General features: G+C 40.9%; 1 protein-coding gene across 1 annotated transcript in view; it reads left to right on the top strand.

Annotated features, from left to right (window-relative positions):
• LOC110154500 (kelch-like protein 29) overlaps nucleotides 1-24,693 on the top strand; it is a 798,906-nt gene that overhangs the window by 628,394 nt on the left and 145,819 nt on the right. The window contains exon 15 of the mRNA XM_055149662.1: nucleotides 14,636-14,816. Coding sequence (XP_055005637.1) covers nucleotides 14,636-14,816 — 181 coding nt within the window. The remainder of the gene's footprint in view (nucleotides 1-14,635; nucleotides 14,817-24,693) is intronic.

The following is a 24,693-nucleotide window of genomic DNA, read 5'->3' as shown; positions in this document are numbered from 1 at the left end:
GACACATCATTTCAATTGTAATCCCCTTTCTCCTTTTCTAAAAGTAAACAAAGTCACTGTACTTATATTATAGAAATTATCAAGCTTGAACAAAAAAAATAAAAAATAATAATAATATTGGTAATATTAAACTAATAATAACAAAACAAAAAAAAATAAGTAACTTATTTGTTTTAAGGAGGAGATTGAGAAGGAGAAGGACGAGGTTTTTTGGTCGTGGCGTTTTGTGGGGCAGTGGCAGCGACGTCCGTAGAAAGGAACGTTTGGGTGCAGAGTGGGTGGAACTGCAATGCTACTTCAGCGCAGAATAGTGACGTTTGTGGCTTGTTGATGACATGTAGGTGGGATGAATGTGACCTGACTGTTCAGACTGAAGTTGCATGTCAAAAGATCGGATATGTGTCGGTTTTAGGAGCACATATCCAAGTGGTCTGGGTCACATTTGAAAAAAATCGAATCTGTGTTGTTCAAACTGTCATTAAAAGATCAGATCCAGGTTGTGTAAGGGCGAAAAAAATCAGATCTGGGTCACTTCAGGCTGCAGTGTGAACGCAGCCTGACTGAAAAAATAGAGATCGTGACTGTAACTTTATGCGTGAGAGACTCAGCTCCAACCAAGTCAGATGTTTCTGGTCAGATTGTGTTAAAATAAAACTCAGATTAAAGTTTAAGAAAGTGTTCAGAGCATGTCAAGACAAAGCCTAGACGCAATAATCCTGGTTTAGTTCTTTTCTAGGCTTGAAACTACCCATTTTCCTCATAATTTTACACACATACACAATTATTAAAAGCTTGGAATGATCTTGATTTTCCCTTGTCAGATACACGCCCACTTATAAAACCTGTCAAATTTGAACTTGTGAATGAGTTGTGCGACACTAGCCCCCTCTCTCTGCCGCTCTGTCTGTCACGTCGGGTTTGTAGTTTCAGTTTTGGTGCAGAAAACCTTTAAAAGCCCATTTTCTGAGCTCCGTTCTGTTCCGTGTGCGGCTCAGTTGGATTAATGACTGTAATTAGACCCATTTAAAAGTGTTTTGTTTCTCACTTCTATAAACTAAAACTCACCTCACACACTTTAATAGCACAAGAGTTTCAGCATTACAATTGGACCCACAGGACATGCACTACTTTGTTTCATAATTAAACCATGCTTCTTTCCATTTGGAGTTCTTTTGACTGGAGATTAGATGCATAGAGTTGAATTTAAAGCTTCTATATTACACCTTTTCCTGTTCTATGTTTTAATGTAGTTTCCTCGTCACAAACAGACCTGGAGTTGTGTTTTGTATCATTCACACATGTTTAACACACAAACCCTGCACATTTAGACTTCTCTCAAACAGAAAACACTCTGTCCCACCTTGGGATGTAAAACAGGAAGTGCTGCACTGTGTTTTTAAACTCCATGGGCCTTCACTAGAATCATTTGGATAAGCTCAGCCCTGGAATTGCCGATCTCTACTGAACTAAAGGTAAAAGGAGCTGTAAACTACCACAACATGACATCACAAGGTGGAACAGAGAGTGAGAACAAAAACACAACTCTAAACGCCTGAAAACACCGATACACTGATGTAGGTCTATGCGCCACGAAGTAATTAACAGCCAAAATGCTAAGAGGCTAAAATATATGTCCCTTCACATATACAGTCTGTGTGGACGACCTGCAGACGTATAATCTCTGAAAAGTTTCACATGAACCATCTCCAACACGATAGAAGCACAGAACAGACTCACCATCAGCAGAACACCCCTCTGTCACAGAAAGAACACTCATATTCCACTGAGTCGTGTCCTTTAGTCCGACAGAAGCTGAACCACATCAGCGCACAACAGCGTTTAGTTTATGCAAATTAGCCATGCGGTTTTAAGTTTTGTTTCTGTAAAACGTAAACAAATATGCTCAAAGTGTGTGGAGAGGGAAGACTTGCAGACACAGAAACCACGTGTCTGGATGCAAATCATTTCCGATACGGAGATACTGTGATTTGTTTCAGTGTAAATGTAACCTTTGTGAGTGTCACCTCATCCATAGTGTTCAGCTTTACTCAAATGAAGCTTACGTATGTTTTTAAGAAAGTAACAACATTGTAGTATGTCTTAAAACTCAAAATAGTCCATATTAGTAATGTAGGACATTTAAAGTTGCACTGATGTGACTTTTCTAGTGAAGGGTTCACCACTTCACTTTGTCTTGAATGTTCCACAGTATGGCATTAGATATATCTGGTTAGTTGGAATGCAGTAATAACCAAAATATCCTGATATCGTATCATCAAAAGTCTCAAGTCACAATATATCGAATCACAAGTTCCTCTGCTTGAATACATGGTTTTATAGAAGCAACAGGAGTCTGGACTCGGCAATCAGGAACTACATATCCCATGATTCATTTCAGCGCAGACAACATAAAGAAATATGTTTTTTACTTGAATTCTTGGGATTATGACGGTAATGATTCACACCAAAATCTTGTCAAGGTATTTTACAAGAAAAAAAAGTGTCCTGTCTACAAGTATATTAGCTTTTCCAAAATATCACAATAAATATCGTACCCTGAGAAGCATATCTTGATAATATCGTACCGAGACATCCCTACTGTTTAGCATTTATTTCAATACAAGTGTTTTTATAATGCTTGTTTTGAAAGCACCGTTCCACTCTGTAGATGTGACCTTGTGGCACCACCTGCTTATCACAACAGAAATACTTTTAATACCACACTGCGGGACATTTGTGGTAAAGCAATGACATCTCCGTGGCAACAAGCACTTCACATCTGGTCCAATAAGTACTCCTTTCAAGTAAGATAATGATACTTTATAGTGACACACTGGAGGAGTTCGACATGTATCTCTGTGGGCGGAGTGTTCAGCAGTTACCATAGAGACACAATGTACAGATTAACAAACACAGACAAAAAAAAAAGTTTTAAGATTATTATAAGCATGGATATATGGTTATAACTGTGACAGAAAGTGTAAAGGGAGGCAAGAAGCTGGGCTGGGCTATCACTGATGACACATACACACTGTAATCTGATGGGATGAGAGATTATTACTTCAGTATTTACATATTTGATACAGTTTGTGATTGAACATACACTTTGGAAAGGTAACTGTTTCTTGTTTATGGAACAAAAACAAAACTAAAAATGAGCTGTGAAGTTTCTGATTGGACCTAAAGTGCCTTAACAGCTCTACAAGTCCCATGTGTCTCTACACTAAACTCACTTGTATCTGTAAAAGTTTCATCTTTTCCATCTCGATAAACCTCCACAAAGACACACAACACTTGACATTTCTTTCTTCCTGAGACATTTTCATTTAAAAACTCCATTCAGCCCAAAGACTCCAGCCTCTTGGACACAGCTCTGTTTTTTCCTCTGACCTTTGTGAGTGGAGGAAGAGTCTGACCTCCTCTTTCTCCTCCTCTCTATAGACAACCAGCGCTTTGTGCAGGGGCCTGTGTGTTTAGATAGAACAGGTCGACTCTTTCTATGACAAGAGGAAAATCAGTGCGGTGTAAAAGGAATCCTGCCCATCCACAGGGATTCTCGCCAGATTTATAAGTTCACAAACTCATGAGAATTCAACTTAAAGATAATTGAGCAGGCCCAGCAGTCACATCACACTACTGAGTTTTGTCCATCCATCCAATTTCTTCTGCTTATCCGGGGGGAGTTTTGTGCTGAAGCCAAAGGTGAAGCTCCCAAATGAACCAAAACAAACATGGGGATGCTGACAGACGTACTTCAGCCTATTATAGTGTCAGACTATTGCAGACTATTATGTGTGTCAAAAACATGGAGAAGGTAAGTGGGAAGTTTTGTGGGTTTGTGGACAGGGCACATGTGCGATCTGTGCTTTTCTCTCAACTGGATGTAAGTAAAGTTTGATTTTCTGTCTTGTTCTGCTGTTGTGACCCTTTGACCAATCAGATTCAAACAGTCATCATAATGATCCGAGTTTTCCAATCTCCTTTAGCAAGAGCCAACGCACGGTCATAATGTGTAGAACTCACGTCACAGTGAAACATAATGTGGCATGAGCGTAGACTGTATAAAGAAGTGGACTAAGGCGCTGTCCACACTAGTATGTATTTGAGTTGTTTTCATTGTGGATGCAGTGTTCGTCCACACTGATCCGAACTGGCACCATGTGGACGCCTGAAAACGCTGATACACTGATGAAGGACTATGCACCATAAAGTAATTCACAGCTAAAACGCTAAGAGGCTAGAATATATGTCCATTCATATAAACGGTCTATGTGTACGACCTGCAGAGGTATAATCTCTGAAAAGTTTCACATGAATCATCTCCAACATGATAGAAGCACAGAACAGACTCACCATCAGCAGAACACCCCGTCACAGAAAGAACACTCATATTCCACTGAGTCGTGTCCTTTAGTCTGACAGAAGCTGAACCGCATCAGTGCACAATAGCGAGCTGTTTTTTGAGCGCTTCATTTATGCAAATGAGCCATGTGGTTTTAAGTTTAGTTTCAGTAAAATGTAAACAAATATGCTCAAAGCAGTGTGGATAAGGCAGACTTGCAGACACAGAAACCACGTGTATCACCTTTAATTTCTTGGGTTCTTTTTAAAGTCAATACAGTAAAGTGTGTTTACCTTGTTGGCATGTTTCGGCTGCTAGCTGTAAGCCATCTTCAGAACTGTCCCCGGTGTTGGTGGTGATGTGTCGTATATCAGCTGTTGTTACTTCCTGTAGGCGTGGTCAGCCAACACTAAATACACTTTACTGTATTGTCTTTAAAAAGAACCCAAGAAGTTAAAGTATATAAGAAGACAAAATGAACATATTTTACTTGACGTGTATCACCATAACACGTTTCCATTGGTGATAGAGTGATTCATTTCAGTGTAAACGTAGCCTCTGTGAGTGTGACGTCATCCCTAGTGTTCAGCTCTAATCAAATGAAGCTTGTGTTTCATAATGGTTACAAGAGCAAATTTGGAGCCAGGTTCCATATTTTAAATCCGAAAGCGAGTACCATAGCAACCACAAGAACCAGTCATGATTGAGGTAGTTAAATGTGCCCGTCCTTCTCATCGGAAAGCAGGAAGGGGGTGTACTTAGCAACAAAACGCACTAGCTGTCAATCAAACCTGTTTCCAATGCTAGCGGCAGCGACCTCGGGGAATGAAAGCGTCTGATTGGTCTGTTATGTATGTTAATTTAGGGACAAAATAGCAAAATGAAAAATTCAGAAACATGTGTTACGGATTAATTTAAACATTTGGGACCAAAATAATGAGTCTCACAGCAGCAGCTCCAGAGAGAGGAACCACAAGATCCCAATGATCTTGTGGTTCCTAAGATACTAAGGAGCCGGAAGAGCTGCCTGGAGCACTTCCTGTTGGGAACATGGCGGTAGAGCATTAGCTATGTCCATTTATATATACAGTCTATGGGCATGAGCCTGGTTAGTTTAAAGGGCCCATCTCGTGCAAAATCAACTTTTCAGAGCTTTCTAAGAGTGATGTGCGGGCCTTGTATATGTCACTGAAGTGTTTTTTAGATTGATTCTGTGTTTGTTTTTTTTTAAACAAATTGCAGCGTATTTCTACCACCCTCCCACATGACAATGAACTAAAGCTGCTACAACGATGACGCGGCAGATACACCCATGACGCGTTTGACATGCAGAAAGCAATTCACACCCGACCCCCTCCCCCATCATCCTTGGCTGACAATTCCCACATGAACACCTACACAAAAGCGACAGCATAAGCTCATTGTTCTACACTGCAGTGTACACAATATAATAAGTTGATCTACTAGTGTTTATTAATACTTTACCAATCAGTAATGTTCAGCTGATGTGGACGCGGTGCTTGAGCTTCGTGCAAAGTCCTCAAAGTCCGATTCCGGGTCTGATTCGCTGTATCTCCATGATGAATAAAAGTTTATTTCCTACCACTATCAGGGTGCACACCTGTCTCCCCCTCCCTCCCTGAGATGAGCGGAGGAAGGGCGGCTCACTCGTCGCCTACGTCACGGTTGGAGGGCGGAGCCTGTGCTTTCTCAGGACGGGCGGGGGGATGAGCAATAGTCGGCCTTTCATAGTTCCTGCTCTGTGACTGTCTCAAATAAATTAGTAAGATTTCAGAACTATTGTGTAATGGATGTTCCAAAACCCAAATTGTGCTTGTTTATGTGCAGAAGATACAATGTGAAAAGAGTTATTTTGCATCAGATGGGCCCTTTAAAGATGCACTGTGTCTTTTTTTTTTTTTTTTTTTTTTCTTGTGGGGGCTCAGCAGGTTGTCTCAGGTGTTATTGCTTTGCCTGGAATGTTCCACAATATGACATCATCTCTCATGTATTTTATTTTTTTTTTTTAAATAGTAGAAGTGAGTGGGATTTCTCTGCCGTAGATAAACTATCTTCAATTTCAAAATGTGTTTCTTTTGAATGCTTTGAACAAAGCTCACCCACAGAGAATTGCTGCAACAAAATTGGTCATTTTTCTCATAATCTACAGAACATGAACTTATAGCCTCTTGTATAATTTCTATAATGTCCCGAGTGTTGAACAGTTTCTGTAGCGGCTCAGTGTGAGTTCTGTTATAATGGGTAAAAACGGAGAGAATTTTTCCTCCGTCTCAGGTCCATTTGTGAGAGAATCCTGAACGCCTCTCAGACCTTGACATCGCACCGTGGAAATGCAACAGGATTTATCCTATACCTTTTTCCATCCTCCTCCCTCTCCCTCTTTCTTACGCAACCCCTTTCTTTCTCTCTCTCTTCTCTCTCTCCTTCCTACCTCTTTGTCCTCTCTCCTCTCATTTTCTCCCTTTCTCAGTCTTTTTTAATCTTTTTTTTTTGCCCCTCTCACTTTCTCTTACTCTATCCCTCTCCTCACCTCTATCATCTCCCTCTCCTCCTCTTTCTCCTGCTCTCTCTCCCTCCCTGACATCTCTCTTTCTCCCCCCCTCTCCCTCTCTTTCATATAAATGTAAATGTGTATTTGGGAAACATGGGAACAGGGAAGCAGTGTGTGTCCGCAGGGAACGAGGAGTCAGGTGGGAAATCAGAGGAATTTGGACGCAGCCAATCAGCTCTCTCTCTCTCTCTCTCTCTCTCTCTCTCTCTCTCTCTGTCTCTCTGTCTCTCTGTCTCTCTCTCTCTCTCTCTGTGTGTGTAACCTTCTGTACGCAGGAGTGGGTCACTGGGCGCGCTCAGTGTCACGGGCACAAACTTACACTTCCACAAACTTTATTGAACCACAAGGGAAATTATTTGGACACAGCAGCTCACACCTCACAATTTATTAAAATAACAAAGAGCAAAAATATAAATGGAAATAATTCTAAATAATAAAGAGAAATAATAAAGAGGCTTAAATTATAAAGAGGCTTATATTAAGTAGGTCAGTTGATAGAGCATAAGGGTGAGTTTTTGCACAGTTGTAGGGAGTATTATTTGTTCCATAAGGGAAAGTTGTTGTACTCTCGTAGGGAGTGTTATCTATTACATAAGGATGACTTGTACAGTTGTAGGGAGTATTATCTGTTACATAAGGGTGAGTTGTCGTACAGTTGTAGGGAGTATTATCTGTTACATAAGGGTGAGTTGTACAGTTGTAGGGAGTATTATCTGTTACATAAAAGTGAATTGTACAGTTGTAGGGAGTATTATCTGTTACATAAGGATGAGTTGTTGTACAGTTGTAGGGAGTATTATCTGTTACATAAGGGTGAGTTGTCGTACAGTTGTAGGGAGTATTATCTGTTATATAAGTGAATTGTACAGTTGTAGGGAGTATTATCTGTTACATAAAGGTGAGAGGTTGTGCAGTTGTAGGGAGTATTATTTGTTACATAAGGGTGAGTTGTCATACAGTTGTAGGGAGTATTATCTGTTATATAAGGGTGAGGTTTTGTACAGTTGTAGGGAGTATTATCTGTTACATAAGGGTGAGTTGTCATACAGTTGTAGGGAGTATTATCTGTTATATAAAAGTGAATTGTACAGTTGTAGGGAGTATTATCTGTTACATAAGGCTGAGATGTTGTTATATAGTTGTAGGGAATATTATCTGTTAGATAAGAGTAAATTGTACACTCGTAGGGAGTATTATCTATTACATAAGGGTGCACTGTTGTACAGTTATAGGGAGTATTATCTGTTACATAAGGGTGAGTTGTCATACACATTTTCTTTGTCTTTTTTTTTTTTTTTTTTTTTACGATTGTTAGACCTACTTTTAGCATCGATTGCTCGGTCCATCCACTGCATACTGTCTGTGTGTCCTTTGGCAAGACACTTTATTCAAACACTCCGGCTAAGAGGCAGCCACACAGAGGAGCACTCATACAACTTCACTTTGTCAACATGTGAAGTAGCGTTGGCCAAAAACAGCAGACATTTCAGACATTTCAGAAGGAGCTGCTCACAGATTTATAGTGCGCACGACAGCTTCACTAAATCATAGTAAACATCATTTCATTTTTCAGACTTTGCTTAGAAAATGCACCTCGTTTTTCCTTTCCTGAGATCCAGAATACACACTTCTTCAGTACTTTATGAAGTTCGGTCACCGGTAAACGTCTCTGAGTTCAGGTGGGTTTGATTGACAGGTGGATTGGCCAATCACCTGTCAATCTTGTCCATTCATATCAAAACGAATATGGCTGCTTACGAGGACAAAAGAAAGGAAAACTATTTGAATATTTCTGCAGAATGAATGAACAAAGCACTAAACTGTATAAAGAAGTGGACTAAGGGAGTGTGATAACGTTCAGCTCCAGTCAAATGAAGCTCAGGAGGCTAGCAGTTATAGGAGCGAATTTGGAGCCAATTTATTATTAGGAATAGAAATTTATTTACAGACAAAAAAAAGTGAAATAAAAACACCAGGATCATGTAGAGCGGGTTAATACGAACATTTTAAGATCAAAATTACAAGGCTCACAGCAGCAGCTACAGAGAGATGGGCAACAGTTTTTCTATGTAAAGTGAATTGGAGCCAGATTTGGTGGAGCCAGAAGCGCGACCATGCTCACTTTTTATTTGAAACACGACGGCTAGTGATTAGATTTGTCCATTTATATATTCAGTCTAGGCCTAAGATTTTTCACTACTTTACGAAGTCTGGTCACCGGTGAGTCTCCCTGAGTTCAGGCGGGCGTGATTGACAGGTGGATTAGCCAATCAGAGACACACATGGTCCATTTTGTATCTGCTTATGAGGAAAAAATATCACAGAAATATCACAGGAGATTGAAAAACATTGTAGATTTTGCCAGAATGAGAAAGGTGACAATTTTGACTGTCAGCTGTCAAAGCCCATTCGAGCTAGAGTCGATGGAGGGTTAGTATGTGTTCTGATTTTGTTCAATTATATCAGTGTTTCCCAAACTTTTTTTCTGGGGACCCATATTTTAAAAGTTCCAAACCTCTGCGACCCAAGTCATTTGTAAATCACAAAACAAAGGTGGATTTGACCATTATTGAACATTAATGAGGATATTTTATTAGCCTGATTCATCAGTCAGTTTCACTTTGTAGAAACCGTCTGACCTCACAGTGTTAGAATTTGTTCACTCGACGGTAGGCAGGTACTTTTTTTCATTTAACCAATCGCTGCTATTTGGTGGTGACGTATGAAATGCACCGCTAACTGGTATATTAAGCTTTTCCCAAATCCCGTAGGAAGAAGGACAGTGTTGAGGAAAATAACCCTTTCCTTGCGTGTTCGTTAGTTTCTGCTTAGACAAAAAAATTACACTTGAAACAGAGAAAAAGTCAAGATAATTTACTTATTCCAAAGTCATACCTGTACAAGGAGTCTGTGCTGACATTCCCATGCAGAGACAGAATATTTACACCTATACAATGATTTTTATACGCAAACTATAGTGGGAGGCGACCTTGGTTTAGACGTGGTGCCTCTTCGTTGGTGCACAGGCCAGCCAGGTGTCTTGGCACGTTGCACAATCTTATCCGATTGTGACAAGGATTCATGTCACTCCCCTTACAGGAGCGTCTTGCTGGTGTGATCAGGGTGATGAGTCGTGAGTCAGCATATCCCTATCAATAAGTCCTTGCCCTATTTACTTAATTGATTAGACATATAGATAGAAATAGAATATCTTGTACATGAACTGAACCTATCTCTGCATCCCTTATCTGTAATCTGGTCCCTGTTTTCTAGGTCATTGTATAGTGAATTCTAATAGTACAATAATAAACTATAGCAGTACATCAATAACATCATACCAGTAGTTATACACCACATAAGCCAAGTTTTTTATCCTAACAACAGTAATGTCTTTCTCCTTGATAAAATTCACCAAACATTCTCTTTGTTCCAGCTTTAAATCCTCGATCTCGGGAATCATTGCCAACACAGAATATCTGACTCTTCACTGATTGGCTGATGCCCAAACTTGCACTTCGGGGTTTTTGTGAACCGTTTAATGTATTCTGATTCCTGACCTAGTCGCTGGAGAGAAATGAAACTGAGCGGAGGCACTAGGTGGCGCCAGCCTGGCTAATATTTTATTGTTGACTGACTGATCGTGTCTCTCTGAACACTTAGTATTACTCAAGTTTTAAACAATGAAAAACAGTCATTGAAGCAGCAATAAAAGGTGTGTATAAGTATCCTGAAGTGCACTGACCTTTGCTTCTTTTTGGACAACCAAGCAAGCATTTCTCAGGCTTGGGTGGCTTGGTTTCACAAAAATCACAGAGTTAAATAAATCTGACTGGACGAACATGTTTAGTTCTGGCTTGGAACCAGTGTGTGTGTAAAAAAAAAACAAAATACAAAGAGAAATCATACATAATAGAATAATGATTAGAACACAAACATTTGTCGCTGTAAAATATGCCAGAAAAAAGTGCCTTATATTGTTTTTTAGAAGTTGAAATGGATAGAATAGAGCGGGAGCACAGTGAGTCAGGTTGGAGTGCTTCTCTAATAACTATAATAATGTTGCAATACTCACATTTCAAACTCTATTTTCATACCAAGAAAAATGCTCCAAATCTTTTGATACGCTCTCAGTGGGTGACGGTGATTTTTCTTCTTTAGATGACACAAAATAATACTGGTTTCCTTAAAGGTGCATTGTCTAACTTTTTGGTTTTGGGTCCATCACCTGTTTGTTTCTACGGAGACGTCATTGCTCTGCCTGAAATGTTCCACAGTGTGACATTAACCAGCTCTGCTTTACATTTATTCAATTACAGGTGGTTTTAACACTCAAAAATACCTAGAAAAACTGATATTGTGATTGTGAGCTGGGTCATTTCTCCATAGATCTGACCTGTAACTTGGTCTGGTTTGGTCTCCATGAAGATAAAAGGATTTAAAGTCATACTGTGAAACATTCCAGACCAAGTAATAACATTTAACGGAGATTCCACCAGAAAAATTTTGATAAAGAATTGTACCCTATGCATTTTTAATTTATTTATTTTTATTTATTTATCGTTACTTATTGAAATAATGGTCAAGTTTCAACACTGGTTTTAGTCTGGATTTGTGGGTGTACTGTCTGTGTGTCCTTTGGCAAAACACCATATTCATCTCAGTGTGAATGTGGTAATTGACGGCGGTTGGAGCTTTAATTGGCAGCCATTACTGTCAATTACTCCCAGAGCAGCTGTGGTTAAAAACAAAGCTTACAAAGTCTGTGACCAACATTGTTTTCTAATTGTGTTTGGATATTTTGAAATATATAAACTGAAAATCAATTATTGTTGTTAAAAAATAGACATATCTAGTACCTTTTGAATACAGTAAAAGTACAGGATACATACAGTAGTAGTAGAAGTACAACAGTGAGAAATACAGGACTACATTCATACCAACAACTCACCCTTATGTAACAGATAATACTCCCTACAACTGTACAACAACATTATGTAACAGATAATACTCCCTACAACTGTACAACAACTCACCCTTATGTAACAGATAATACTCCCTACAACTGTACAACAACTCACCCTTATGTAACAGATAATACTCCCTACAACTGTACAACAACTCACCCTTATGTAACAGATAATACTCCCTACAACTGTACAACAACTCACCTTTATGTAACAGATAATACTCCCTACAACTGTACAACAACTCACCCTTATGTAACAGATAATACTCCCTACAACTGTACGACAACTCACCCTTATGTAACAGATAATACTCCCTACAACTGTACAACAACTCACCCTTATGTAACAGATAATACTCCCTACAACTGTACAATTCACTTTTATGTAAACAGATAATACTCCCTACAACTGTACGACAACTCACCCTTATGTAACAGATAATACTCCCTACAACTGTAGAACAACTCACCTTATGTAACAGATAATACTCCCTACAACTGTACAACAACTCACCTTTATGTAACAGATAATACTCCCTACAACTGTAGAACAACTCACCTTTATTTAACATATAATACTCCCTACAACAAGACGAGACAGCAGATGATACCACAGGGCCAAGTTACATGTCAGATCTGCGGAGAGGCGAGCCCACTCACAGTAACAAAGCAAGTTTTTAGGTCAACAAAACCCCATGTTACTGAGTAAATGTTAGACTGATTGATTGATTCTTTAATGCCACACTGTGACATTTCAAACAAAGCAACAACATCTCCACGGTGACAAGCAGAAAAGTTACACAATGCACCTTTAACATAAGAATATCTCGAAACGTGATTGGCCGGGAGGTAAAGGTCGCAGTCTGGGATTGGCCGACAGCTCCAAACAGGTGACGGGAGGTAGAAAATTGGTCCTCTCAGCTTGAGTTTGAGTATTTTCTTTTGTGTGTGCCATTTGTAACCTGCGTAATGGCGCCTCTTTGTTGGCTGTGAATCATGGCCCTGTCTGTAATTGGGTTACAACCATTTATAATTGGGTAAATGGAGCCTTGAGATCTATTATTCAGGAGAGCATTTATTCAGGCAAAGAGAGGAAGAAAAACACACAACACGTGATGAGACTGGACCGCTCTCACTCTCCCAGTCACATGCGCCCGCCGCTTCAGACGGGGAAGTTATATTCAATGAAAAATGGTTGCTAACGGTTACACAGCTCCAAATACAAATATGGTGTTTATTTGGTCTAAAGATTAATTACATTTACTATAGCGCTCACTGAAGAGAAATGGTTGGTGTTGATTGCATGTTTACCACTGTAATTATTATGAAAAACAGAGTTATTGAAGTTTAGACTGGGCATTTTTGAATGGAAAATACCTATTTAAAATGCAAAATATGCACTTTATTGATGAAAAATTGAATGTTATTGATATAGAAAATAATGCATAATATTATTAGCCTAAAATAACACGCACTTAAGAACCTTTGCTTTGACCTCAAAGTTTTAGAGTTTGAAGTTTTCAGACAATATACGCCTTATTTCTACACATGTGCTCCCTATACTGTTCATCTGGGTAGGACAGTAGAGGAAATCACTATTAAATGTCTTACAACTAGATTGTGATTTATGGACCTAAAAAGGGTGCATGAGATCTCTGGACTTTTACCTGCGACATAGCAATATTGGGAAATTCAAAATTGCAAGTTTTTTTAGTTGCACCTTTGAAATAAAATATGAGTATTATTCATTATCTCTCTTTTCCTCTTTGGTACTAGGGAAGCACCGATACGATACTGGTATCAGCACTGATATTGAAAATTCGATGGATCAGATATCAGCTTCCAGCTAGTGATTTAACTGATATCCCATTTTGGTTTTGCAATAAAACAATTTACTGGCTACTGTGTTGGCCCAGAATATCTCATAATATTAAACTTGTATTTTTTACAAAGCTTCTTCTGTAATTACTTTGTGTATGTGGCCATACCAGTTTGTAAAAGCCTGATCTTGTCAGATCTCAGAAGCTCAGCAGGGCTGGACCTGTTTAGTACTTAGATGGGAGACCAGTGGGAAAATCAGGTGCCACAGGGGCGCCAATCACAAGAACTGTCATTATGTCCTTAGACAAGACACTTCACCCACATTGCCTAGTATGAATGTGGTGTGCGTGAGTGATGGTGGTCAGAGGGACCGATGGCGCAGATTGGCAGCCGCGCTTCAGTCAGTCTGCCCCAGGACAGCTGTGGCTACAACAGTAGTTTACCACCACCAGGTGTGGAGTGAATGAATAATGATCTGTTAAGTGTCTTTGTGACAAATGTCTATGAAAAGCACTATGTAAATAAAAAAAAAAAAACTTACTTACTTATTTTAAATGATGATGAACAGTTGTAAAACACATTTGGATCAATTTTGCCAAACACAGTTTGTGTTTAAAAGAAATACATTATATTTTCAGTATCTGACCTGGTATCAGTTGATATTGGGTATCAGCAGATACTTAAAGCCTAAGTATCGGCACCAGTATCAGAATAGAAAAACCTGGATCAGTGTATCTCTATTTGGTATAGAGTCTGATGTGCTGAAAACTATTGGAAAATTGTTAAACTTCCAGATTTTGTCCTCACACCTGTGTCCCTCTTCCTCTCCCTTGCAGGTGGTACAGAGTTTGATGTGATGAAAACTATTGGAAAAGAGTTAACTTGTCCACATTTTGTCCTCACACTTGTGTCCTCCTCTCTCCTGTCCCTGCAGGTGGCACAGAGTCTGGGGTGATGGTGTCTGATGTGTGGTGCTACATGTCTCTTCTGGATAATTGGAACCTGGTTTCTCGGATGACGGTGGCGCGCTCTCGTCACAACAGCCTCGTGTACGATGGAAAACTCTACACCATCGGAGGCCTGGGAGTGTCCGGAAACCTGGACCATGTGGAGAGGTAAGAGACTGTATTTATTATTATATTAAAAGAGCTGCTCTGTGGAAGTTGCTGGAATTTTGTTTTTGGAGTGAAGAAATATTGCAAGCTGATGGTGTTGCTTGTGTAGAGCTGTGGAGGATATCAGATGACCTGTTGGTTAAGAGTGCAGACCGATGTTGTTTTAAAGGATTCATAGTATTAAAGGTCCTACAGTATATTACACAAAACTGACTCTTGTGAGCTTTAAGACATGTTATAATGTTGTTACCTCCTCAAAAACAGAGCTGGAGTTATGTTTTGTTTCATTCACACGTGTAAGTAATCCTTTATTATTAGTCTGTCTACATCTCCAAAGCTCAAAATGCTCTGTTCCACCTTATGATGTCATGAAGTGGTAGTTCTCAAGTTAACTTTTATAAACAAAATTCCAGGTCTGTTTGTGAAGAGGAAACTACATTAGAACATGGATCAGAAAATAGTGTAATTGTGACTTTGAGGTCCCTGTCACAGTCATTTTAAATGATTTTCAATGAAGTGATGCAAATATTATGCTGTATGGACATTTTTGTTATAGTTTATAAAAGCTAAGAAAGTGGAACATTGTTTGTGAACGTTGTGGGTCGGGGATTTGTTGGTACTGTAGGTTGTGTGAGATCAGGTGCGCCACGTTGGATTCGATCGGGCCACTCTGTAAAGTACAGGCAGCGGGGAGTTAGCAAGTTTTGAGCACTAAAAATGGATAAATGTGGAGTTAGAAGTGTAAAACTTGTCAATGGTAGCGAGCGGCTCAGAGTCTTCAAGGTGGCGTCAACTCAAAGTGCTCCTACAAACCCGGCTTATTTTGGTTCCGGGTGGCAATTTTGAAAAGTAGAAAGTGTCCGGCAGTGCTTGGGTTACAAAAATGTCTAATTTTAAATATTCTGAGAGAAATTGTGGGTATTTGTATCATTGGATGTTAATGTTTTTATTGATAAATGTGTATTATATGTGAATATTTATTCTAATGTATGGATTATGTCATATTGTAAAATGGGGAGGACTAATTGGCAGAGATGGGACCAAGTCATTGTTTTGCAAGTCTAAAGCAAGTCTCAAGTCTTTGACTTCAAGTCTGCATCAAGTCCATAGTCACTGACCTTCAAGTCCGCATCAAGTCCATAGTCACTGACCTTCAAGTCCGCATCAAGTCCCTAGTCACTGACCTTCAAGTCCGCGTCAAGTCCCTAGTCACTGACCTTCTAGTCCGCATCAAGTCCCTAGTCACTGACCTTCAAGTCCGTCAAGTCCTTAGTCACTGACCTTCTAGTCCGCATCAAGTCCCTAGTCACTGACCTTCAAGTCCGCGTCAAGTCCCTAGTCACTGAGTCTCAAGTCCCTAGTCACTGACCTTCAAGTCCGCGTCAAGTCCCTAGTCACTGACCTTCTAGTCCGCATCAAGTCCCTAGTCACTGACCTTCAAGTCTGCGTCAAGTCCCTAGTCACTGACCTTCAAGTCCGCATCAAGTCCCTAGTCACTGACCTTCTAGTCCTCATCAAGTCCCTAGTCACTGACCTTCAAGTCCGCGTCAAGTCTCTAGTCACTGACCTTCAAGTCCGCATCAAGTCCCTAGTCACTGACCTTCAAGTCTGCCTCAAGTCCCTAGTCACTGACCTTCAAGTCCGCACCAAGTCCCTAGTCACTGACGTTCAAGTCTGCATCAAGTCCCAGGTTTTAGTCCATTTTATCAAGTCAGATCCTAAAAAAGAATTAGAACTTTGCACATCAGTTACTTGAGACATGTGCATTGGAGGAGAAGGAGCAGCCCAAGAACATAGAGAAAAATCCCACACATCGTCTTACTTGCAAAATGTGAGATTTATTAGGACAAACAGTACAGCGTTTCGGCACTTGGCTTTCATCAGGCAAACAAAATCCAGTGTGGCTCGAGTCCAAGTCACATCTCACAAGTCCCCACCTCAGCTAATTGGTCACCTGAACAGTTGGTAGTGGCTGTGGATCCTTTTAAAAGTGTGACCAGCTTTGTAGTCGGACGATGTTGTTTGCTCAAAGTGTTACTGGAATAAAGGTGCCGTAAAGAAACCATCCCGGGCTGTAGTTCTTACACCGATGCCTCCAAGACCGCCCGGCCACCCACAGTAATATAGACCCTTTAAAGATGGATTTACTTCGGAACTGTGAAAGGAATAAGTATGTATTTAAATCTATCTAAGTTGTTGCTAGCGCTCACAAACCCTTCGGCGCATCGTTAAAATTCACACGCAAGAATTTCCTGACACTTACAGAGCTTTAGAAAAGCTTTCTCTGAGCAAAGAGAAGCGGCGTGGACTATTTTTACAACATACTCAATAGGGGGAAAAAGATAAAATGCATTTGTTTACAAGAAAAAGTCTGGTATGTCAGCTTTAAAGGCCGTCTGCCAGATTCAGAGTGAAGAAGTGAAGAGTTTGAACTGTTAGTCCTGTCCACTAAGTGTCTTCTCTCTCTGTGATGTTGTGGAGAAAACAGTGTCTGAGATGGGCATAAGCAAAGTCGTGTGTGCAGTTTGGCTGGACAGAAAATAATGATCGTTGTAGTTGCTGCTATATGGTCCTCGTGCAACAAAATGTGATCCTTGAGTTTGTTTTTCACCGAAACAGCTACTTTTACATTTTTATTACTACACGATTATTAAAATATCTTGATTGCAACAGATTTTTGGTATGTTAAGTTGTACTTTTTAGTTTACTTTGCCCCGCCCACTGCTCTATCATTGGCCAGCTCTAGTGATTTTAGATTTTTCGGACTATAAGTGGCTTTGGAGTATAAGTCGCACCAGCCAAAAGATGCGTAATGAAGAAGAAAAAAACATATAAGTTGCACTTTTTGGGGGAAATTTATTTTATGAAATCAGAGACCAGGAACTGACATTTCCCGTGTAAAGTCAAGTTGTAGTAATAAGAATAGAAGAGAGAACAACAGACTGTTAACGTCACATATGAACAGTTCTTCAGATAAACTATAACATAAACAACAGAACAGAACAAGTTTAACAAACTCTCCATCTCACTCCAAATCACTAAATCCATTCAATTCTTCATCCTCGGTGTCACTTCTGAACAACTCCTCGACCTCCGGAGATAAACAGAGCGCCTCTTCCTCTTCTGTGTCGCTGTCGTCAGACTCAGCATCAGTTCATTAGAATTATTCTGGTTTTTCTGAATCCCGACAGGATGGTTTCGGTGTCACTGAAGTCCAGGCTTTGTCCATCCATCCAGTGACTTCAGGAAAGTTTCATGGTGCATCCTCCCGGAGTCACAAGTTTCTCACTCCAAACTTTCTTTCTGCTGCTCGATTATCGTTTTCAGCTGCAGATTTCACGACTTGCAGTTTGTAATCTGCAAAATATGATTTCGTTTTTGGGGGCATTTGTGTTCAGTCTTCTCAATCGTCTTTATAAGTTTGTTTAAATGTTACATTTTCAGTGGTGCAGAAGTAATTGTGCGATCGACTGACATGATACAGACAGAACAGAGGCTCTTTCTGCAGGAGACATGTGCAGTAGAGTGAAGTGACAGTGGTACAGGAGGAACAGGAGCAGCAGATACTCACACACAAGACTAGAACCTCTCACCGCTTCAGTGTCAACATTTTAATACATAAATCGCACTGGAGTATAAGTCATAGGAAACACCCAAACCATGAAAAAAAAGTACCACATAGAGTCCAAAAAATACGGTAGTTGTTTACCTTCTCAAAGTTGTAGAGTAATTTGTACATGTTTATGCAGTCTGCAAAAAACAGCATAAACCCACTGCTCTGTACTTATTTCTTTCTCCAATTTTATTTTCTTAATTGGTGATACAGCCAGTATTTGGCAGTGTCGCATAGTCATTTTGGTACAATTACAGCATAATTTGTGGCTATCCGTTGGAGGTAGATGGCGTATGCTGCGATGCCAGCTCCCATCGGGCACCGCAGTGTTTTTTTTTTTACATGGAAATCAGTACAATATGTCTGTGATGATGATGTCTGTGATGAAATCAGATTTTTTTTGCAAGGTTGTTCACATTTCCAGTTAAATGTGACTTGTATGTGAACTTTAAATGCCCCGAAAGTGTCCCGCAAGTGCATCGGAGGACACGACGACGTCAACCACAGCGAGCGTACTCAGTGTTTACAGAAGTCGCCTAAACATGGACGCAGCATTGAGCACCTGGAGATTTTAAAGTTGTTGTCTTGGAGCCTGGACATGTACAGGTTATTTGTTTTAAGGAGGAGATTGAAAAGGAAAAGGACGAGGCTTTTGGCCGTGGCGGTTTTTGGGACAGCGGCAGCAACGTCCGTAGAAAGGAACGTGTGGGTGCAAAGTCGCAGCCAAGAGTGGTGGGATTGACATGTGCTTCTGACACGGACTTCATACACAAATTTGTATGATGAGAAGTGTATATCTGTGAATGTGACCTGGCTGTTCAGACTGAAGTCGCATGTCAAACGATCGGATATGTTTTGGTTTTAGGAGCACATACCGTATTTTCCGGGCTATTAGGCGCTCAGGATTATAATGGTCATTAAATGGTCTATTTTCAAACTTTTTTCACAAATAAACCGCACCGGACTTTAAAGGAAATACAACAGTGTGATGGGTGAGTGGTTTTGTTTGTTTGTTGGCGTTCACGTGACTCTGGGCTTTGTTCAGTTGTGGCGTGTAGGGAGGGTGCTGTCTGGGACCAACGGATTGTCGGCGTGTTCGCAGTGACTCAGTTGTTCAGTCGTGTCTAGAAGTGGCACATTGCACTCGCTTTTTCGGTTCATTCCTCCGTTCTGTTCCTCGTCGGCGTGGAGTGATGAGTGTGTCTGTGGGTGTGTTTCGCTGTGCGGTCGCTGTCTGCTTCATGTGTGTTTGTGTGTTCTGCGGGTGGTGCGGCTTTGTATTTACTGAAGTCGTGCTGGGACACCCGAGTGGATTCGTGTATAGGGCGCTCTGGATTGTGGCGCGGTCGTTTTTTGATGGGGATGGAGGCTTAAGAGCGCATCTAATAGCCCAGAAAATATGCATATATGCATATATATAAGTGTCCTGGGTCACATTTGAAAAAATCTGATTTGTGTCTTTCAGCCTGTCATTAAAAGATCAGATACAGGAGCATAGGGGGAAAAATCTGTCTACGTTCAGACTGCAGCCTCAAGTGACAAAAATCTAATTTTTTGGCCCCTATGTGACCTGTATCTGATCTTTTAATGACAGTCTGAACCACACAGACTGACCTTTTGACATGTGACTTCAGTCTGAACGGTCAAAGCGCATTCATCCACCTACACATTATCAACAAGCCACAAACGTCACTATTCTGCGCTGAAATTGGAGAAAATTGTTAATGAACTCCGTGTCACTGAAGCAAAGCACATCTCCACTCACCACTCTTGGCTCCGTCTCCAAATCCACATGTTCCTTTCAATGGACGTCGCTACCGCTGTCCCACAAAACACCACGGCCAAAAACCTCGTCCTTCTTCTCAATCTCCTCCTTAAAACAAATAAGTTGTTCATGTTCTGGCTCCGGTACGAGAGGAACTTTAAAATCTCCAGGTGCTCAATGCTGCATCCATGTTTAGGACAACTTCTGTAAACACAGAGCACGCTCACTGCGGTTGACGTCGTCGTGTCTCCAGTGCACATGCGGGACACTTTCGGGCCGTTTAATGTTCACACTGGAGTCACATACAAGTCGCATTTAATTGGAAATGTGAACGACCTCGCAAAAACATCGGATTTCACAAAAAACTCCGAATTGAGCATTAAGCCCTGCAGTCTGAACGTAGCCTGTGTCTTTAAATCAATCACATGAGGTAAAGATTTCTATTCCTGTTCTGGACGTTTGAAACAGCTCTAGAACAAGATCTGTTCTCTGTTCATTTATCTGACGTCAGTTTATCTGTGTACATATTGAATTGAATCTGTATTTTCAGTATTTCCATGCGCCTGTTCTGGGACTACAGGTGTGAACGAGCATCTTTCCTATGATTTTTGTCTTGGTTTATGAATTGTTTTTGATTCTCTTTAACCCTCTTGATTGTCTAGTCTCATCACTCCCACTCACTTGATTCAATAATAATCAATTTCACATCATTTGGCTCGTACCACAGGACGTGTCATGAGTTTCCCCATAACCAGCTGTGGAGATTACAAATAACTGGTCTCTCTCTACGTCTTCTTCTCCTCCTTTTTTTCTTCTCTCCTCTTTCCTCCTGTCTCCTCCCCATCTCCCCTTCTCTCCTCCTTCCTCTCCTCTTCCTTTCTTCTCCTTTCATCCTCCTTTTCTCTTCTCCTCTTCTTCTTCTTTCCTCTTTCCTCCTCTTCTCTCCTCTCCCTTTTCATCTTCACTCCTCCTTCCCCTTCTCTTCTCTCCCCCTTTCTCCTCCTTTCATCTTCCTCTTCTCCTCCTCTTTTTCTTCATTCCTATTCCTCTTCTCTCCTCTTCTCTCTTCTGTTCTTTTCCTCTTCCTCCTTGTGTCTCCTTCTCCTCCTTTTCCTCTTCTCTCCCGCTCCTCCTCTCTCCTCCTCTCCCAATTCCTCTTCTCTTTTCTCTCCTCCTCTTCTCTCTTCCTCTTCCCTACTCTTTCCTTCTCTACCACCTCTTCTCTCTCCTCCCCTTCTCTCCTCTTTCCCCTCCTCCTCCTTTCTCCTCCTTTCATCTTCCTTTTCTCTCCTCTCCTCTCTCCCCTTCTTCTTTTTCTCTCCTCTTCCTTTTCTCTCCTCTGTAATCCTCCTCTTCCTCCCCATGTCTCCTTCTTCTCCCCTTCTCTCCTTCTTCCTCTTCTCTCCCAATTCCTCTTCTCTCCTCTCCTCTTCTTCTTTTTCTCTCCTTCTCTCTTCCTCTTCTCTCCTCCTTCCTCTCCCCCCTTTTCCTCCTCTTCCAATTCCTCTTCTCTCCTCTCCTCCTCTTCTTTTTCTCTCCTCTGCCCTCTTCCCCCCTTCTCCTCCTCTTCTCTTCTGCTCTTCCTCTTTCCTTCTCCTCTTCTCTACTACCCCTCCTCCTCCTTTTCCTCCTTTCATCTTCCTCTTCTCTCCTCTCCCCTCCTTCTCTTCTTTTCTCCTCTTTCTCCTCGTGTCTCCTTCTCCTTCCCTTCTCTCCTCCTTCCTCTTCGTTTTCTCACCTCTTTCTTCCTCTTCTCTCCTCTCTCCTCTTCCACCTCCATCTCCTCTTCTTCTCTCCTCTCTCCTCTCCTTCCCCCCTTCTCCTCCTCTCTCACTTCGTTTTCTCTCCTCTTCTTTTTCTCTCCTCTTTCTTCCTCTTCTCTCCGCTTCCTCCTTGTGTCTCTTTCTCCTCTCCTTCTCTCTTCCTCCCCCCCTTCCTCCTCTCCCACTTCCTCTCCTCTCCTCTTTTTTCTCTTCTCTCCTCTGTCCTCTTCCTCCTCTTCTTCCTCCTCTTCTCTCCTCTCTCCTCTTCCACCTCCATCTCCTCTTCTTCTCTCCTCTCTTCCTCTTCCTCTCTTCCTCCTCTGTCGTCTTCCTCTCGGTCTTGCGTGGCACAGTGAGATTAACCAAACTAATCAAAAGAACATTAGTGTTGATGCTGGCGGCCGCCCTCATTACCTGACTGTTGGATGGATGCTCCGCGCTGGTCCAAATGAAACAGCCTAATTTGATCTTTCCTCTGTAATGTATCCGTACAGCGCGGTTACGGCGGAGGTGTGAGCGAGAGGGCCCCCCGCTGTAATAGAAACGCTTTTGATTCTTCCATCTTCTTAATTTGAGAGCTCCCCCTGCGCCTTCACCCTCTGTGCCCTCAGAAAAAAAAAAAAAAAGTTGGGACGTTTGTAGTGTAAAATGTTAATTGAAATGAAATACACGGCAAGAATGTGTAAATGAAAAGAGCGGACTTGTCAATATCGTAGAGTGTGTAAAGAAGTGGACTAAAGGAGTGTCAAAGTCCAGTCAAATGAAGCTCACTGAGGCTCGCAGTTACAGGAAATTTGAAGCGGAGTTACATGTTAGAAATAGGAATTGATTTACAGACATAACGACGAAATAAAAAGACCAGGATCTTGTATTTTAAGACCAAAATGTCGAGGCTCACAGCAGCAGTTAAAGAAAGAGGCAACAACTTTTCAGTGTAAGTCTACAGAGCTTTTTCATAACGGCGGGAAGTGCTGCGATGTAGGGTAAATGTAGCTCCCGATTGATGGTTTTCTATGGCAAAATATTTGTGGAAATGTCTTGCATATTTTCCAGCAGCTTCATAAATCTGCCCCATCACCAAATCTTCAACCAACAAAGTCCACAAAGGATAAACATTCTAACATGAAGAACAACGACGACGATGTATTAGTGAACTACTGAACAAAACTAATGTTATGGTCATGAATAAAACAGAAGTAACTCGTTCACTCAGACTGATTTTACAATTACAGAATTAAAAATCAATTTCATAATGTCGATACTGGCATACTTAGAGAGATTTATGCAGTTTGAATGTTAGACATGTAATCTGTGAACATCTGTAGGATTTAAACTGCACAAATCTCTCTGTCTATGTTAATATCGTGGTTAATGGTCACATTTTTCTATAGCACTTTTCCACCTTCAAGGCGCTCAAAACACTTTACAACAAGGAACCACTCACACACCAGTGTACGCAGACACTGTGGGCAAGGTGGGTTAAGTGTCTTGCCCAAGGACACAATGACAGCATTCATCTGTGGGAGCTGGAATCACACCAGCCAACCTGTGGGTCAGTGGATCTGACCACTCAACCTGTGATGTTTATGTCGAGAACTGGAATTGAACCACCAACCTTCAGATCAGTGGGCAAATGCTCTACCAACTGAGCTACTGCCGCCCATGAAAGCCATTTGTAAATTTTAGTCCTAGAATCAGTCTGTCAGTCAGTCACTCAAATACGTCCACACTAGGACGTATTTGAGTGTTTTTTGTTGTGAATGCAGTGTTCGTCCACACTAATCCGATGGAAAACAGCTCCAGAAACGGAACGATCAGCGGAAAACAGTTTAAACAAACCAGAGACAAACGGGAAACAGCGGAGCTAGAACTACTTACTGGTAGAAAACATTGTTTTTTGACATCTTCCTCGGCTCAAAATCGGATGGAGCAACTTCAGACACAGTGCTCTACTTCCTTGTTTTTACTGCCCAGGTGATGTCGTGACGCCAGCCTGGTCATGTGACTAGCATTTTAGGCAGTTTCACGTTACTCTGTGAACCTGAGTGAACAAGTTACTTATTAACGAATTACTTATTACTTATGTTTTTTTCATGACTATAACGTTAGTTTTGTTCAGTGTGTCACTAATGCGTCGTCATTGTTCACCTTTAAGTTTTTGTCTTTCTTCCTTTGATAGTTGTGGATAAATTCTTCATGGAAGAATGCTGGTTGAAGATTTGGTCAGATTATGAAGTTGGTGGAAAATACAACACACATTTACACCCACATTTTGCCACAGACAAGTATTAACCGGAAGTTATATGTACCCTACATCGCGGCACTTCTGGCTGTTGTGAAGAAAACTGGGACATTTTCTCATTTTTCATAGATTTTGTCAGACTTACTACTGTAAACAGAACTTGGAACTTGTAATTTCATCTTTCCAAACGTCTTCCTGGTTCGTGACGTAAACGTGAATAGAGCCTATCAGACCCAGAGCCGATGGAGCCGGAAGAGCCCCCATGTTCACTTCCTCTTTGGCACATGACAAAAAGTTGTAAAAAACTTAAGATTGGAGTTGAATTTTTTTCACTAGTTCTTAATTTCTTCCAACCGTTTTAATTATTCACCATGATGAGTTTAGAAGTGCTTTTTACTGCTCTCAAAGACCAGCTAGCATGCCAACTGCACTCTTCCTGATTATCTCCTTCTAATTAGATAGAGCAGACTTATTTGGAAAACAGTTTGTGAAGA

Source organism: Boleophthalmus pectinirostris, unplaced genomic scaffold, assembly GCF_026225935.1.
Source record: "Boleophthalmus pectinirostris isolate CB_2022bp ecotype Guang Dong unplaced genomic scaffold, ASM2622593v1 HiC_scaffold_13, whole genome shotgun sequence".
NCBI lineage: Eukaryota > Metazoa > Chordata > Actinopteri > Gobiiformes > Gobiidae > Boleophthalmus > Boleophthalmus pectinirostris.
Note: the sequence above shows the minus strand (reverse complement) of the source record. Positions and strands in the feature narration are given on the sequence as shown.